The 15,635-nt window shown below is 41.6% G+C and overlaps 1 protein-coding gene across 1 annotated transcript in view; it reads right to left on the minus strand.

Annotated features, from left to right (window-relative positions):
- Window positions 1-15,635, minus strand: part of TENM3 (teneurin transmembrane protein 3) — a 745,099-nt gene that overhangs the window by 198,100 nt on the left and 531,364 nt on the right. Inside the window, 1 exon segment of the mRNA XM_049771415.1 lies at window positions 1,786-2,023. Coding sequence (XP_049627372.1) covers window positions 1,786-2,023 — 238 coding nt within the window.

Here is a 15,635-nt window from a genome sequence, read left to right on the forward strand (position 1 = left end):
CCACACCCGGTAACGCTCAGGGGTTACTCCTGGCTATGTGCTCAGAAGTCGCTCCTGGCTTGGGGGACCATATGGGACACCGGGGATCGAAACGCGGTCCGTCCAAGGCTAGCGCAGGCAAGGCAGGCACCTTACCTTTAGCGCCACCGCCCGACCCCTTAATTTTTTTTTTTTTAATTCATCTGTGGACCACACTAGGCATTGTTTAGGGGTGGTTCCTGTATCTGTGCCCAGGAGTGAGTCCTGGCAGTATCTGGGAAACACATCACCTTCTGTACTTTTCTCTCCAGCCCTTATACTTACAAATTTGCAACCGAAGCACATTGGCCTATAATCTTCGCTATGTTTGAGGTGTGCAGCTTATGAATCCACATTACTAAGAAATATAAGTATACACCAGCATGCAAAGGGAAGGCTGGTGAAGTTTCCAGAAGCAAAGGCAGATAGAAGCCCTGGACTGTCCCTAAGAAATGGGCAAAATGATCTTGTAGGGTTAACAGGATCTTGAAGAGTTGTAGGACTGAAACCCATGGAGGGAAGTTACAAGGGTATCAAGTTCATCTCATTCTAAGGATTTCCAAAGCCATTTCCATCTGAGAAGAAATAGGAGAGTGAAGAAACAAGGCTGGAAGTCAGAGAGTGCTTTAGAGACAAGAAACCAACACAGCCATGATAGACAGGTCCTTTAATGGACACTTCAGCACTACTTGCTTTTCTGTTTCTTTGTTTGGGGCCACACCAGACAGTGCTCAGGGCTAACTCCTGGCTCTGTGCTCAGGGATTACTCCTGGCTAGGGCTCAGAGGACCCCATTTGGTAGCCGGGGAATCAACCTCAGGTGAGCTGCATGCAAGTGCCTTATCCACTTACTTTATCTTCATGCCAGCCCTCAGTTCTCTGCCTGGAAACTACTATATTTTAGAGCATGGAGGAAATGTAGAACATGGAAGAAATTTGGAACATGGAGGAAATGTGGAACATGGAGGAAATGTGGAACATGGAGGAAATGTGAAATATGGAGGAAACTTAGAACATGTACCAGATGCAGCTGGTGAAGGCAGAGGGTTCCCGGCCCAATTAGTTTCCAGATCTCTTCACTGCCTCCATCTAGGGGAGCTGGGCTCAAGGCTCACACTACCCTGTTTCTCTACAGAACTGATCCATAGTAAGGAGAGACAACTTGTGTGAGGTACACAAGTACATAGGAGATGACAAGAGGGAGCCGCTTCCCTGAATAAAGTTCATTCCATGGATAAAGTTTCTTCTCATCTGTAGAGCTCTTGTAGGGTATGAAATATGTGACAATGGCCCCACCACTAGACCACAAGAACATCTGGGACTATCAGAGATGCTCAACCCCCCGTGCACGAGGCCAGAGCATTTAGATCAAAGAGAAAGGGGCAGGCTAATTCATCTTTATTTTATATGTCTTTATTTTAGGTGTTAAAAAACAACCACGATGCAAGAGAATTATGAAAACAGGCCTGTGAGGCCTCTTAGATAGAAACCAGGTGGAGGTAGGAAAAGGTGAGGCAAGGGGAGAGGAGTTTTGTGGGGCTGACTTTGAAGGGGCCTTGTTTGAGTCAGGATGTTGAGATAATATACATGGAAAGTACTGGAAAGTCAGTGTTCTGCATGTAATGATCCCTCTATGCAACAGTTCCTCAGTTCTCTACACACAAACACACCGCCCCCCCCCCCCCCAGGGATGTTGACTCTTCTGGATCCCACATTTCCCAGGATGGTGCCTGGGGTGGATTTGGAGCCCAAAGCCCAAAGAACCCACCTGCTTTCCAGTGGTACATTACTGCCAAGGACCCAGCTGTCCTGCAGCTGGACGGACTCAGGTGTGGTTTGCAGCTCGGCGGGCAAAGCAGCCGGCGGGGCCGGACTCTGGTTCCTTCTATTGGTCAGGGAGTTCCGGTTGAGGGAGGTGACGGACGGGTGGTGCTGCGCAGGGTGCTGCTTGGGGGCAGGAGGCAGAGCCTGGAGTGTGGACTGGCCGTGATTGTTGGCAGGTTGCTCTGGAAAACCAAGAACCACAACATGTTATTGCCACGTGCATGTACTTGGGCACCCACAACCCCAACCATTAACATTTTTTTCAGTCTTATGTATATATACTGTTTTGGGGGGGCTGGGCCACACCCAGCAGCAGCACTCCTGGCTCTATGCTCAAGAATCACTCCTGGCAGGCTTGAAGGACCATACGGGAGATTGAACTTGGATCAGCCGCATGCAAGGCAAATATCCTACATGCTGTGCTACTGCTCTGACACCAGATTTATATATCTGTAATTTATTGTTGTTGTTGTTGTTGTTGGTTTTTGGGCTACACCTGGTAGTGCTCAGGATTTGTTCTGGCTCTGTGCTCAGAAATTACTCCTGGAAGACTTTGAATATCATATGGGATGCCAGGGATCGAACCCGGATCATCCACATGCAAGGTAAATCCCCTTCCCACTGTGCTAGAACTCTGGCCCCAGTATTAAATATTTTTAAGTTAATTACTTTATTTAAATACCGTGAATACTAGGTTGTTCCTAATAGTGTTGTTTTTTTCCTTCACAGATTCAAACTTGTTCATGATTGGGTTTTAGTCCTACAAGGTACAACATCCTTCACTCTGCACATTTCTCGCCACCAGTGTTCCCAGTTTCCCTCCTGTCCTCCCCACTGCTTCCCTTCCTCCCTCCCTCCTTGCTCACTCCCCCTCCCTTTTAGATAATAGCCAACTATCAACTTCTGAAGGGATCCACTAGCAGCGACTTAACCTGAGAAACTGTATGAAACTGTATTATCAAATACTAATCCATTTGCATATTATTCTATTAGGCGGTGACTCAGTGACACCAGAAGAGCAAGTTTACCCTTGATATGCGAAGTTCTAATTAATCTACAACAGATGGGAAAACTGCTTTTGGTTTTCATTTGTGGTGGATTTTTTTTTTTTTTGCATCTGGTTTTATTAACACCTACAGAAAACAGCATCTGACAGTTCCCCTTAATGTGCCTTTAGATATCAGTTGTTATGTTTTTAACAAGCCAAGCCTGAAATTAAATGCATAATTTCAGCAGAACACAAAGGTTTGTGTTTTTTTTTGGGAGGGGGGGATTGCCTATAATCCCTATAATTATTTAATGGAGTTTTTTTAAAGCTTTATTTAACTGCAATAAATTATTCCAAGCTCGTTGCTAAACAGCGGTAGTGCATTTCAAATAAGGCAAAGCTGCACTTTGGTCTCCTAATAGATGCTAAGCATTCTTTAGCAGAAGGTCACTCTGCGAAGCAGATGTTGCTTCATGGAGACTTAACAGACTGAATCACATCTGATTATAACGTCAGAAGCCTCATCTACTTAATGACCGTGATACCCATTAGAACACACACCGAACAGATTTTCCAATTTCACAGCGTGCAGGAGAACTACATTTAGGAGCAAGTCATAGGTGGCCCGAGTGACTCAGGCTCAGGGGCCCGAGGTCCCCATAGTTCTCTCTCTATCTGAATCCGGAAGGAGTCAAAGGGAAAATTCCACCTGAGCTTGGCCACCACTGAAAACTCTTGCAAAAAAGCAAGATGGCCTAATGTGAGTACGCACACATTAAGGAGTAAATAGTTTTTCAAGGTTTTAAAGTTCACTAGTGAACTTAAGGGCATGCCAGGATTCACAGGCTATGTTCAGCCCAGAGATGGGGACACTCATTTTTTGGTGCTGAATATGGGGGTGCCGCACACACAGAATGTTCGTTGGACATTAAAATAAGGGACAGGTTCAGGGTGCAATACAACTTTTAAAGAGATGAAGGGAATATGCTATGAAGACTAACAAATCCAGTAAAGAAGAGTGTAGAAAATATAGGAGTATCTTTTCTTTTTCTTTGATTTTAATTTAAATAAAATTATTTTACTTTATTTAATTTTTAAAATCACCATGAGATACAGAGTTAACAAGTTGTTTATAGTTGAGTCTGGCTATACAATGTTCCAACAACTATCCCTTTACTAGTGTTCATTTCCTGCCATCAATTACCCAACTTTCTTCTCACTACCCTGAAGCCTGCTTCTATGGCAGACACTCACCACCACCCCACCACCCCCTTATTTCCTTTGAGGCACTGTGGTTTGCAATTCTGTTACTGAAAGGGTAGCCTGTCTTTCAACTAGAACATGATCTCCAAACATGAAAGAAAAGTCCAGTCCTATATCCTAATCCTGTCATTCTGGCTGCATAAAATGAATACTAGGATAGTCCCAGTTTGAATAAGCATTATCAAACTTTTCTTGGGGGGGGGGTCACACCCAGTGATGCTACTACTAGTTCTGCATTCAGGAATCACTTCTGGCAGAGTTGGGGGATCATCTGGGATGTCAGAGATCAAACCCAGATTGCCCTGTGTAAGGCAAACACTTTCTCTGGTTCCCACTCTATGTCATCAAATGTCTGTACAGGTTCTGCAATGAAAAGAATTCCAGGACCCACCAAATAGAATGCTAGTTATGGGAGGGTGTTTCTCATCATCTCTAGCAATCCCTAGGATTTAAGAACTAATAATTGCTTCCTCTTAAAATAAGGGAAGAGTAAATATCTATGCAAATAAAAGAGAGGCATGTCTTGGAACACGTCTACAACTCTCCTTGAAGACCCTTATACTAGAAGCACAACAACCCTTGTTCTGTTGCCTGGTGATTACAAAAAGTGATCATGAAAAATCAATGCCATCGATTTTGCCTTTGAGAGAATGTCTAGGTTTTCAAATAGCACAGAGTTAGAATTGGATGAACAAACAAGAAACGAACAGTTCAAAACTTCCTGAAACATTTGTTATCAATGTGCTGTGTTCATACTCAGCATCAACACCTCTGATGAGAATTCCTCCTGTTTTGGTGGATATCAGAAAACATTTCAAAGGGGAAAGCGTTGAGAGAGGACCTAGAAATTAATCGAGGGTTGAATTAGGAAAGAGTGGCATTAAATTATGCATGTTATATAGAATGTTATATAGAATAAGTGAGATGTGGAAGAAAGAAAAGTGGAGAAGTAGCCAGAAAGCCAAATTAAATTCTTATCAGTCAGACGTCGAAATATTCTGTTTTCCCATCTATACTATGAAAAATTAGATGGTTACTAGTAAAATCCAAGGACTCAATGACTTGTACTCATTCATTCATTCATTCATTCATCCACACATGACTCATATATACCATAAGCAATGATCCAGCTTCTCTGTTACAATTCAGAGATAGAGGATATAATTCTTGTTTCACTGATAAAACAGAATGAGTATTAAGATGACAATTGAGAAGGGGTTATTTGTAAGATCTATAATCATCATCACATTATATAACATACTAAATTGAAGATTCATACCCACCCTACTCCCCAAACATTGATCAGTGCATATGTGGGGGGAACCTTCTATTTAACATTTCTAAAATAGTGTTTCTGTGCTTTCCTCTAGGTTTTCCCAATCTCTGAGCACTGAGGATTTCTGTGTTTTTTTCTGGAGAACTTCAAAGGTACCACACTTCACGCTAAGACTCCTGGTTTTTCTCACCATGTATGCAACTCAGTTCAGGTGCAGTCTGCTGGGACCTCTTTTGATTTGGTTACACAATCAGGAGACTTGGCAATAAAATAAATACAGCTCATCAAAGTGAGATCCAAGCTGAATTTTATGGAACAGAATAAGTGCAGACACTGAAGGTGATGGACAGGACCCAGAAACTGAAATTCTACAATCTACAAAGAGAGGCAGAATCTGAGTGCTCCGTTAGGGTTACTGTTACTCAAGCAACAAGGGTTTAAGAGACAGAATAAAAGTAGAAAGACATGACTATCTGCACCCAAACTTTCAAGAGAGATTAAGCATATTAAGTATAAACAAATGTGGAGCAAAAGAGCAGAAAAATATCAAAGTGGGAAAGCAGTTACAAGCCAGGGATATCATGCGATAAAATAGCCACTGCATTCTACAAAGTTCTAGAGTTTTACAGCAGGATCCAAATCTGCTGCAAAAATGATTAAATCTTCTGGCTAAACAGATAAAAATACAAATGGTTATGTGATTTTCAGTGCCTTTAAGATCCAGAAATTGCTATGTGATTCCAACACCTGCAGACAGATCAATAGAGAAACAGTCCAATGAACCACCCAAACCTTTGCTTTAAGCAACCATTGCTGTGGGTTCTGCTCAGACTGAAGAAAAAGGCTCCCCAGTGTGGCCAACATTCTTGAAACGAGCTTGGAACAGGCACTTCTACTTCAGGGAAACTCCAAGAGGCTGCCATTGAGAGAGAAAACTCTACAGAGCCCCAAAGGTGCTCTATGGGTAAAACTCCAATCAAGAAGGATGGAGCATTTGTTCAAAGATAGCCTCCACTTCCACTCATGAATTCTCTTGGGAGGGGGGGGTCTTTGATGATCCAGGATGCTGTTTGCCTTGCTGCTGCTCCTCACTTTTCCACGGATGCTAAATGGCTTCCATCTTGGAATGAACTTGTTCCCACATCTTCTAAAATCTGATTCCTACATCTAAGTCTAGGGAAAATGAATAGAAGGCAAGTCTATCACTTTTGAGAATTTCATTTACATCCTTTCTTGGCAACCTTCCTCTCAATGAGAATGAATTCTATGGGCTTCATGACTCCTGCTAGGCTCTAGGTGGACAGATTCATTTCTTTCTTTCTTAAACATTTATTATTATTATTATTGTTGTTATTATTATTATTAATTTCTTTATTTAAGCACCATGATTAGAAACATGATTGCAGTTGGGTTTCAGTCATAAAGAGAGCACCCACCCACCTTCACCAGTATGACATTTCCACTGCCAATGCCCCCCCATCAACTTCCTCCCCGACCTCCTGTTTGTATTTGAGACAGGCATTCTCTCATTCACTACCAGTGTCATGATAGCTGTTAGCGTAGTTATTTCTCTAACTGCACTCACCACTCTTTGTGGTAAGCTTCATATTATGGGCCAGTCCTTCCAGCCCTCATCTCTATTGTCTCTGGTAATTATTATAATACTGTCTTTTATTTATCTTAAATCCCACAGATGATTGAGATTATTCTGTGTCTATCTCTCCCCATCTAACTTACTATACTCAACAAAATAGTTTCCATGTCCATCGATGTATAGGAAAATTTCATGACTTCATTTTTTTCCTGATAGCTGCATAGTATTCCATAGTATTGTGTAGATGTACCACAGTTTCTTTAGCCATGCATCTGTTGTCAGGCATCTGGGTTGTTTCCTGGAAACAACCCTGAATTAATTTCTAATTGCTTTCTGATTCCAAGGACCACCCAGGCTAGATACTGCATATATATTGAATGAATGTCTTGGAAAGGTAATGAAAGTGGATGCTCTCCAATAACTTTAATGGTAATCTGTATCTATGTCTTATTTCTGTGACTCAATTCTTAAGACCCTGAAAGCAAGGCCATAATTTCCATTTCCTTGGATTTTTTTTAGTAGTCTTGCTAAGCCTTCTACTTCAAGCAACTAAACACTTGCTGGTTGATTAGTGAAGCTTTTGCAGTAATTAGCACCTTGGGATGGAAGTGAAAGTTATTAGAATGGGCATAGTATTTCTCTTGCATGCAGCTGACCTGGGTTTAATACCCAGCATTAATACTCAGGACCATAGGCATGGTCCCTGGAACTCTGTCAGGAGTGATATCTGAGTCAGGAGTATGATCTGAGTGCAGCCAAGTATGGCCCAAAACTGAAAAGCTAAATCAAATAAAATAATCTCAGTAGTGGGTGGACTCAAGGGTTGCAAATAATAGAATATAATAAGAGATAATATGAAAGTATATATGTATAAATTTAGAAATATATAAAATACATCCAGAAGATGTGAAAATATAAAACATCATTCAGCAAGACAGTATATTTTCCTTATGTTTTACAGCTTATGATTAAAAATGTTCCAGGACATCTTAAATATTTACTTTTTTTAAAGTAAAATTCCGGGCATTCTGCTTCCAAGCAATGACCTATTCTACCTAACCACTACCTTTTCTTCAATCTTTCTGCTCATCTTTCTCTTCCTCAAGTTCTCACTGCTCACTTGCATCAAAGTTTTAGAGTCACTTGATTTTGATAAATGGACCAAAAGTTCTAGAGCTATTTTTAAAAACTTGCATCACATTAATTATAAATACTGACAGGAAAGACGGGGGTTATTTTGCTCAGCTTTCTGCCACTAAAGAATGTAGCTCTTCAAAGGGATAATATAAGGCGGCCACATAAAACCTACCTGCATGAGGTAATGACTTATCATGGTCTACACTGGAAGCCACTGAATCATGGGACCAAACTGAGTGTATGTAACTTATAATGCCTGAGTTCCCAGCTAACCTATCACACGTCCAGCTCTGCAAACATTTCAGGCAACTTTTTCCTCTTTTTCCTTTTTTTTTAAAAAATTTTTGGGGCCGGGTAGGTGGCACTAGAGGTAAGGTGTCTGCCTTGCAAGCGCTAGCCAAGGAAGGACCGCGGTTCGATCCCCCGGCGTCCCATATGGTCCCCCCAAGCCAGGGGCGATTTCTGAGCACATAGCCAGGAGTAACCCCTGAGCGTCAAACGGGTGTGGCCCAAAAACCAAAAAAAAATTTTTTTATTTATTTATATTTTTGGCTTTTGGGTCACATCCGGCAGCACTCAGGGGTTCTTCCTGGCTCTATGCTCAGAAATCGCTCCTGGTAGACTTGGGGACCATATGGGATGTCAGGATTCGAACCACTGTCCTTCTGCACGCAAGGCAAATGCCCTCCCTCCATGCTATCTCTTCGGCCCCAACCTTTTCCTTTTTGTTTGGTTCTTGTGAAGGGCTTGACAGAGACAAATGATCATGTTGTTTATTTCTTTTCCATGGGATATTTTCTTGAATGCATGACACAACTCTTCCTTGCTCACCTGAGAGAGTTTTATGAAGCTTAAGGAAGCATCTTTACATACAACATCCAGCACACAGTAGGTGCACATGGAACATGAGAATGCAACTTGTTAATAGCAGGGAATAAGCTTTGGGAGGAGGAACATGAGGAAAAACAAAGTAATGCAATCACCTTCTCATCTGCCCAGTCAGCAACCAAAACATTATCACAGGGAGTCAAACAGCCAAAGACAGAGGAGGAGGAGGAGGAAAAGATCTTGCCTTTCCAGGAAAGAACACAGAATCAGGTATCACTAGACTAAAAATAGAAACACACACACACACACACACACACACACACACACACACACACACACACACACACCTCCAAAATAAAGCAAACCATCACCAAAATCCAAGCCAAACATGGGGGCACAGTTCTTTAAAAGAGGTAACTGGATTGAATCTGTTGGAATCTGACATTCCTGCCCAGAGTCAGACTGCATCACCATGCTGTCAGGGGCTATGATGAAGGTGGCATGATGATGACACAAGGGAACCTCTGGGGTTGGTTCTCAGGACATGGCATGGCTCTTGGCATCTTTCCCACACACCCCCTATGCCCTCTAGTCTTGATTCTGGCTTGCAGCCCTGCGCTGAGGATTCTAGGGATTGTAGCAAAAGAAATTTCCAAGAGAGAGGACACGATGTCAGAAGAGAGAGAAGAGGGGTACTCTGGAAGCTCTGGCCCCACTGTTGGGGACTTTTAACTGCTTCTGTGCTGCTGGTAGAGTGGGTGCAGGGAACAACAAGGTGGGGGTGGTGGTGGAGGAGGGAGGGAGACGGGAGTTGGCAATCATCTCTTAGCTGCCTCACTGTACCCTTTTCCCCCTCCAATTTCTCCTGCTCTCTGTATGGGTTGCTAAGGTCTCCAGAAAAGAGTTGCTCTAATTTGGAGCCAGAAGGGGAGACAGACACTGGGGCTAAGTTGCTTTAAAATAACTCAACATTTGGAGTCAACCGGCCCATAAAAGACAATTGGAGCTGTGGTGAAAGGATGAGGGGGGGAGGAGATGAGGTTTACACTGATCGCCCCCAGGCACTCACGTTCCTGTGCTCTGCTTGCTCTTGGGCATTGACAACAAATGGAGAAAAAGGAACCTTGTGGGCTCTGGCCTGCTTAACTGCTCTTAAGCACTTTATCAATGCTCCAGAGCACTTTACATCATTCGAACAGGAGACTTAGAATCAATCACACATTTAGGAACGAATTTATGGATGCTAGATTAGCAAAGGCATTGATGGGGGTAAGGGGTGTTCCAGGTAGAAATAGAGTATCCAGTTTCACCTCCATCATCACCCCCACCCCATTCTACCTTTCTGGCTCTACTTTATCCTCCCTGCTTCCAACAAAACTCAGGTCTTCTACAAAACACAGCACAGTCTTTCGACAAGTTCCCAAACAACACCCAGGAAGTGCTTCTTAGTTTTATCAATTTTATTACCAGAGCCAGTTTAGTGACCCAAAGCAAAGCTTGGTGGGAAAAGGAGGACGAAATGGCCATCACCTTTATCTGTGAATGTCCTTTTCTAGCACCTTCAAAGACTCTAGTCTAAGCTAAATCTTAATTGCATCTTTAGCTGCATTTTGGCCTCCATCATTAAGTCACTCAAGGGGTTCTGACATTTTGAATTTTTTGGTATTGAGGCCACACAGGTGTGTAAAACTGACTCTATCTCAGGTAGAAAGTTTTATGCGCTGCGGACTTTATAATGAAAACGAAAGCAACAATCCATCACTCCTCTAGCCCCAGATCAGGATGCATTAAGAAAGCAGGATTAGAAATTGGAAAAAAAAATTAAATAATGCAGCAAATAGTTTAAATACCTAAGGTTGGAATCTTTGCCAAGAAACTCAGATAATTAGACACCCAGTTATACTCACTTTTGCACGAAGAAAAATAAAGTCACACTATTTTTTTTCTATATTAAAAAAAGGCAAGTCTGAGATAAGAAAACAATTTTGAACTACACCCAAATCTGAGTTCTGAATAAAATAACTAGATAGTCAAGGTGTTTCCTATTCCACTTCAGCTTACTTCCCAAGACTATATTCATTACACTTAACAATGGTATAACAGAAGTGGACAAAAAAAAGGATAGAAAAATTTTCATTTAGAAAATACAAGTTGCAAAAGAAATATGGGAAATATTTAGTCAGAAATCACTTTCCCTAGCTCTCCTATTTGTTTACACTGTGCAGAAATTCTCACATAAGCATAAATCTAAATATACCAGAGCAGACTGGTATATTGAAACTGTGGAGACTTTTTACCAAAAATGACCCCTGACACCGACATGTCCAAGAGTTTACATGCAAATCAATGAATACTGCAAAAGGTGCTTTGAAAAGCATGAAAATTTGGAAAGTGAAAGACATTGTCATCAATGGATTATAAGGCTATTTATCTGCATGAAAATTTGGGAAGTGATAGACATTGTTCTAATAATGACCTCCATCATCAATGGATTATAAGGCTATTTATTTATATAGATAGTTGAAATAAGAAAACAACTTAAGCGCTAAATCAAGTGGAATAAAAGAAAATCATGTAGCAAGGGCCAGAGCAATAACACAGCAGGGAGGTCTTTTGCCTTGCATGCAATCAACCAGGTTTGATCCCCAGCATCCCATTTGGTCCCCTGAACACTGCCAGGAGAGATTCCTGAGCGTAGAGCCAAGAGTAACCCTTGAGCACTGCCTGGTGTAACCCAAAACCCACAAAAGAAATAAAGAAAAATAAAGAAAAATGTGAACTGATCAGATTGGCTTATATTTAAGAATGAATTGATTTCATCTCATTGATGAGTCTGAGAGAACTTAACATTGTTATTTGAAATGAGGATGAGAAGAAAGCATCAAGACTGAGTCTTTCGATCTCTGGGCTTTCCTCAAGAGGTTATTTTCCATTTCAAGCATTGTGGCAATCTGATTCCTCTTGCAATGACATCAGTAGGTGGACCCAGTAAGACTGGTAAGATCCAGTCCATATCTTTTCAATTAATTCCTTTAAAACTATCATGTGCCTAATATTTACCAGGCTCTGTTCCAGGTACTGAAGATCTAGCAGTGGAATCAAAGAGCCAACGATTTTGGATCCCCATGTTGCTGATGCTTTAAGTCAATAATTGAATAAGAAAGTAAAGAAGATCCATATAGAGAGGAGAGAAAAATGAGTGGAACCTATACACCTATGGTAGATTCCAGAGATCTGGCAGCCTCCAAAACCTTTCACATACAAGGACACGGCAGGAACAAATACTTGTATTACTACTGAGTACTTTACTCTTGGTCCAAGAACAAACTTCGGTGTGGGGGGAATTTTCACTGTAGAGAGAACCTTTAGAAATCTTGCTGTGTGGTCTGACGCTTGGAACAGGGAATAAAACAACCCCAAAATATTTAATAACTACTGGCTGGACCTTTTGTGCAGGGGGAATATGAGATGGAAATTTAGACTAGCCATAAATTTCTGGGACCTCGAGCCAACAAAGTCTATTGAAAGTGGACCCATCTGTGGAACAAGCCAAAGCTGTCTGGTTTGCAAAGGAAGGATCAGCATCACAGGGACTGGTCCCTAGGGGGTCGCTGAGAGCACTGTTTGGGGATTCCTCATCTCACTGTTCAAATAAAACGAGGAAAAGTTTTGAGGAAGCAGTTTCTCCCTTGAGAGATTCAGAAGAAGCCAAACTTCCTTTGCTCTTAATCTAAGTCACATCCTGAATCCAACCCTGCTCTCAAAGGATTCATGGTCCAGAATGACAAAATGTAACAGGAAACAATCTACTTTGGACCAAAATTTGCAAACAAAAAAAAATAAATCAGCTGGAATTTATTCATAACCTTCCCCCCTCCACATTTGCTAACACAGTCACTAAATTAAAATAGAAGAATATTTAGAAATTTTTAGGAGTTTGAACTTGTATAATACTCAAAAAAAGAGATAAAGGTCACCAGACACACCGACACCTAAGAGTTCATACTATTATATAAGCATGTGACCCAAACTATAACAAGCAAATTAAAAAAGAAAACATAACATTTGCTAAATTCCTTTCTTCCTTTGCTAAATGTGCTAAATTTAAATATGATAAATATAACATTGCTAAATTCAAATTTAACTTTGCTAAATTCCTTTCACAGCCTAAGAACCACCCACCAAATGTGGAATTAACAAATCCCAAGTATTACCAGGCCAAGCACTGAAACATCAGTAAGGTAGTAACAACTGGACACCAGTTAAGACCCTGTCTCCAAAAGGGGAAGATGGGGATAGTTGGATGAGGACTTGGAGATACAGATGTCAGGCCCAACACTAGTGAGAGGTGTTGGAACACAGAGGCCTGAAAATCTACAATTTAACAGTTGTGTGACATGGGAGGAAAAGAATTCTAATGATAGACCACAGTTGTTGATGCTCAGGGCTTACTCCTGACTCTGTACTTAGGGATCACTCTTAGTTGGGCTTGTGGAACTTTATTAGATGCTTGGGATGAAACCCAGGTCAGCTGTGTGCAAAGCAAGACTCCTACCCAAGATACTACTGATCTGGCCTAATAATTTTAATAAAACGTCTCTTTTTTGAGGAGTTTTGCTTTGTTTGAAAGCCACACCTGGCGGTGCTCAGGGCTTTCTCCTGATTCTATGCTCAGGTTTTAATCCTAGTGGTATTCAGGGGACCAGTTGGGGTGCCAGAGATCAAAGTAAGGTTGGCTGCATGCAAGGCAAGGTGCCCTATCCACTGTACTATTAGCTCAGCACCAACAAAATTAAAACTTCTAAAGGACGTATAGATAGAAACAAATAATTGAAACGTAGGTCTCAGGAGAAGGCTATACATTATGTCATGAATACCTTACCAAATGATCTCATGCTGTAAGTCTTAAAAATAACATTTCAATTTCTAAAACAAGTCATTCTAAATGACCTTCTGTGATAACTAATCTTATCTGAAGGCATGTACAGTAAAAATAATTCCATATCATATAAATTTGTTCAGATCTCAACATAACTGCTCATGAAAATAGCAATCTAAAAGCCACATGCTATTTTCAGAGAGAAAAATAACCCAAATTGGTCTCTTTTATAAAAGTTTTGATTTATGTATTTTATATATATAAAGATTTTTTTTTACAATTTTATGAAGGCACCATAAGTTGCAAAGTTACTCATAGTTGAGTGTCAATATCCCAGTCCCAAGCCACCACCCTACACCAACTTCCCTAGTTTCCTGCCCACTCTCCAGCTGCCTTCTTCACATACCCCTTTTTCTTTTTTTTTTTTTTTTTTTTTTTTTTTTTGGTTTTTGGGCCACACCCGGTAACGCTCGGGGGTTACTCCTGGCTATGCGCTCAGAAGTCGCTCCTGGCTTGGGGGACCATATGGGACGCCGGGGGATCGAACCGCGGTCCGTCTCGTAGGCTAGCGCAGGTAAGGCAGGCACCTTACCTCCAGCGCCACCGCCCGGCCCCACATACCCCTTTTTCTTGGGACCTTTAGAAGAAAAATAAGTGGCTCAGAGGCAGAGCAGTTGCATGTGTGAGGTTGCGGGATCAATCCCTGGTGTCACAGGGTTCCCTGAGCACTGCTGGGTGTGGTGTGCTTGGGGTTAAGGCTTCAACATTCGAGTTTGGGGGTGGATTCACGATTGAGTTTACAAGGGCTGGGAGACCGAACAGTGGAAAAGGTGACAGACAGACCTAAGATCAATTCCTGAACCTTCTTGGGTCCCTCCAGGAGTGATCCCTGAACACAGCCAGGAATGAGCCCTGAGCACCACTGCTGGGTGTGGCCCCAAACCCGAAGTAAAGATAAACAAAGGATTCCTTTACGTCTCCTGGATTTCAGCTCCTTGTGCACCCCAGAGTGACACTGAGCAAATTAGTTTTGTATTCCAATTCCTGAGCTATAAAACCAGGGTAATTATTGCATGAGAGAGAAGAGACAGAGAGACACTAACACACACACACACACACACACACACACACACACACACACACACACACACACACGCAGGAAGACAGGCATACAGACAAAAACAGATAGAGACAGACAAACAGAAAGATATAAAGTTGTTTTGTTTTAAATTTTAAAATGCCATTTCAAAGCAAGGTCTTTATTTTCTAGACTTTCCAGATTTATGCAAACAAAGCAGACCCCCCCCCAAATAAAAATAGTGTTTCTTTCTTTTCTAAGATTGAGTTCACGCTCTTGTCTCAGTAGGTCCATAAGATCTTTCCCCTCCCTATCAAAGTCCTTAAAATCATTCTCCTTTTATTTCTAAGTTCATGAAGGCAAGTCCACATCAAGTCGTTTTTTTCAAAGTATCACTTACTGCCTGTTTACTTAAGATGATGCATCACTCGTTAAAAAAGATGGATAGATACGACATTAGGAGAAAAAGAATTCCTTGCACAAGCAGTGTGGCCAGCTAACGTTCTTTCAACCTGATATCCACACATTCCTCCTTTGCAGCACTAAATAAATGTGTTTTCTCTGCATCGAAAGCAACCCGGTGGAAACGGATGCTCTCTCGGAAAGGTGCAAACGCAAAGATGAATGAAACAACTTGATGTTTTATGGCATTTACTTTGAAAAATCTGATTAAGACAGATGTCTGGAGCTCCTAATTCTTCAATGTCACGTTGTCATAGTTCCCATCAGCAAGATGTTTTAAAGGCTTTCG

The sequence above is a fragment of the Suncus etruscus genome, chromosome 4 (genome assembly GCF_024139225.1).
Source record: "Suncus etruscus isolate mSunEtr1 chromosome 4, mSunEtr1.pri.cur, whole genome shotgun sequence".
Classification (NCBI taxonomy): domain Eukaryota; kingdom Metazoa; phylum Chordata; class Mammalia; order Eulipotyphla; family Soricidae; genus Suncus; species Suncus etruscus.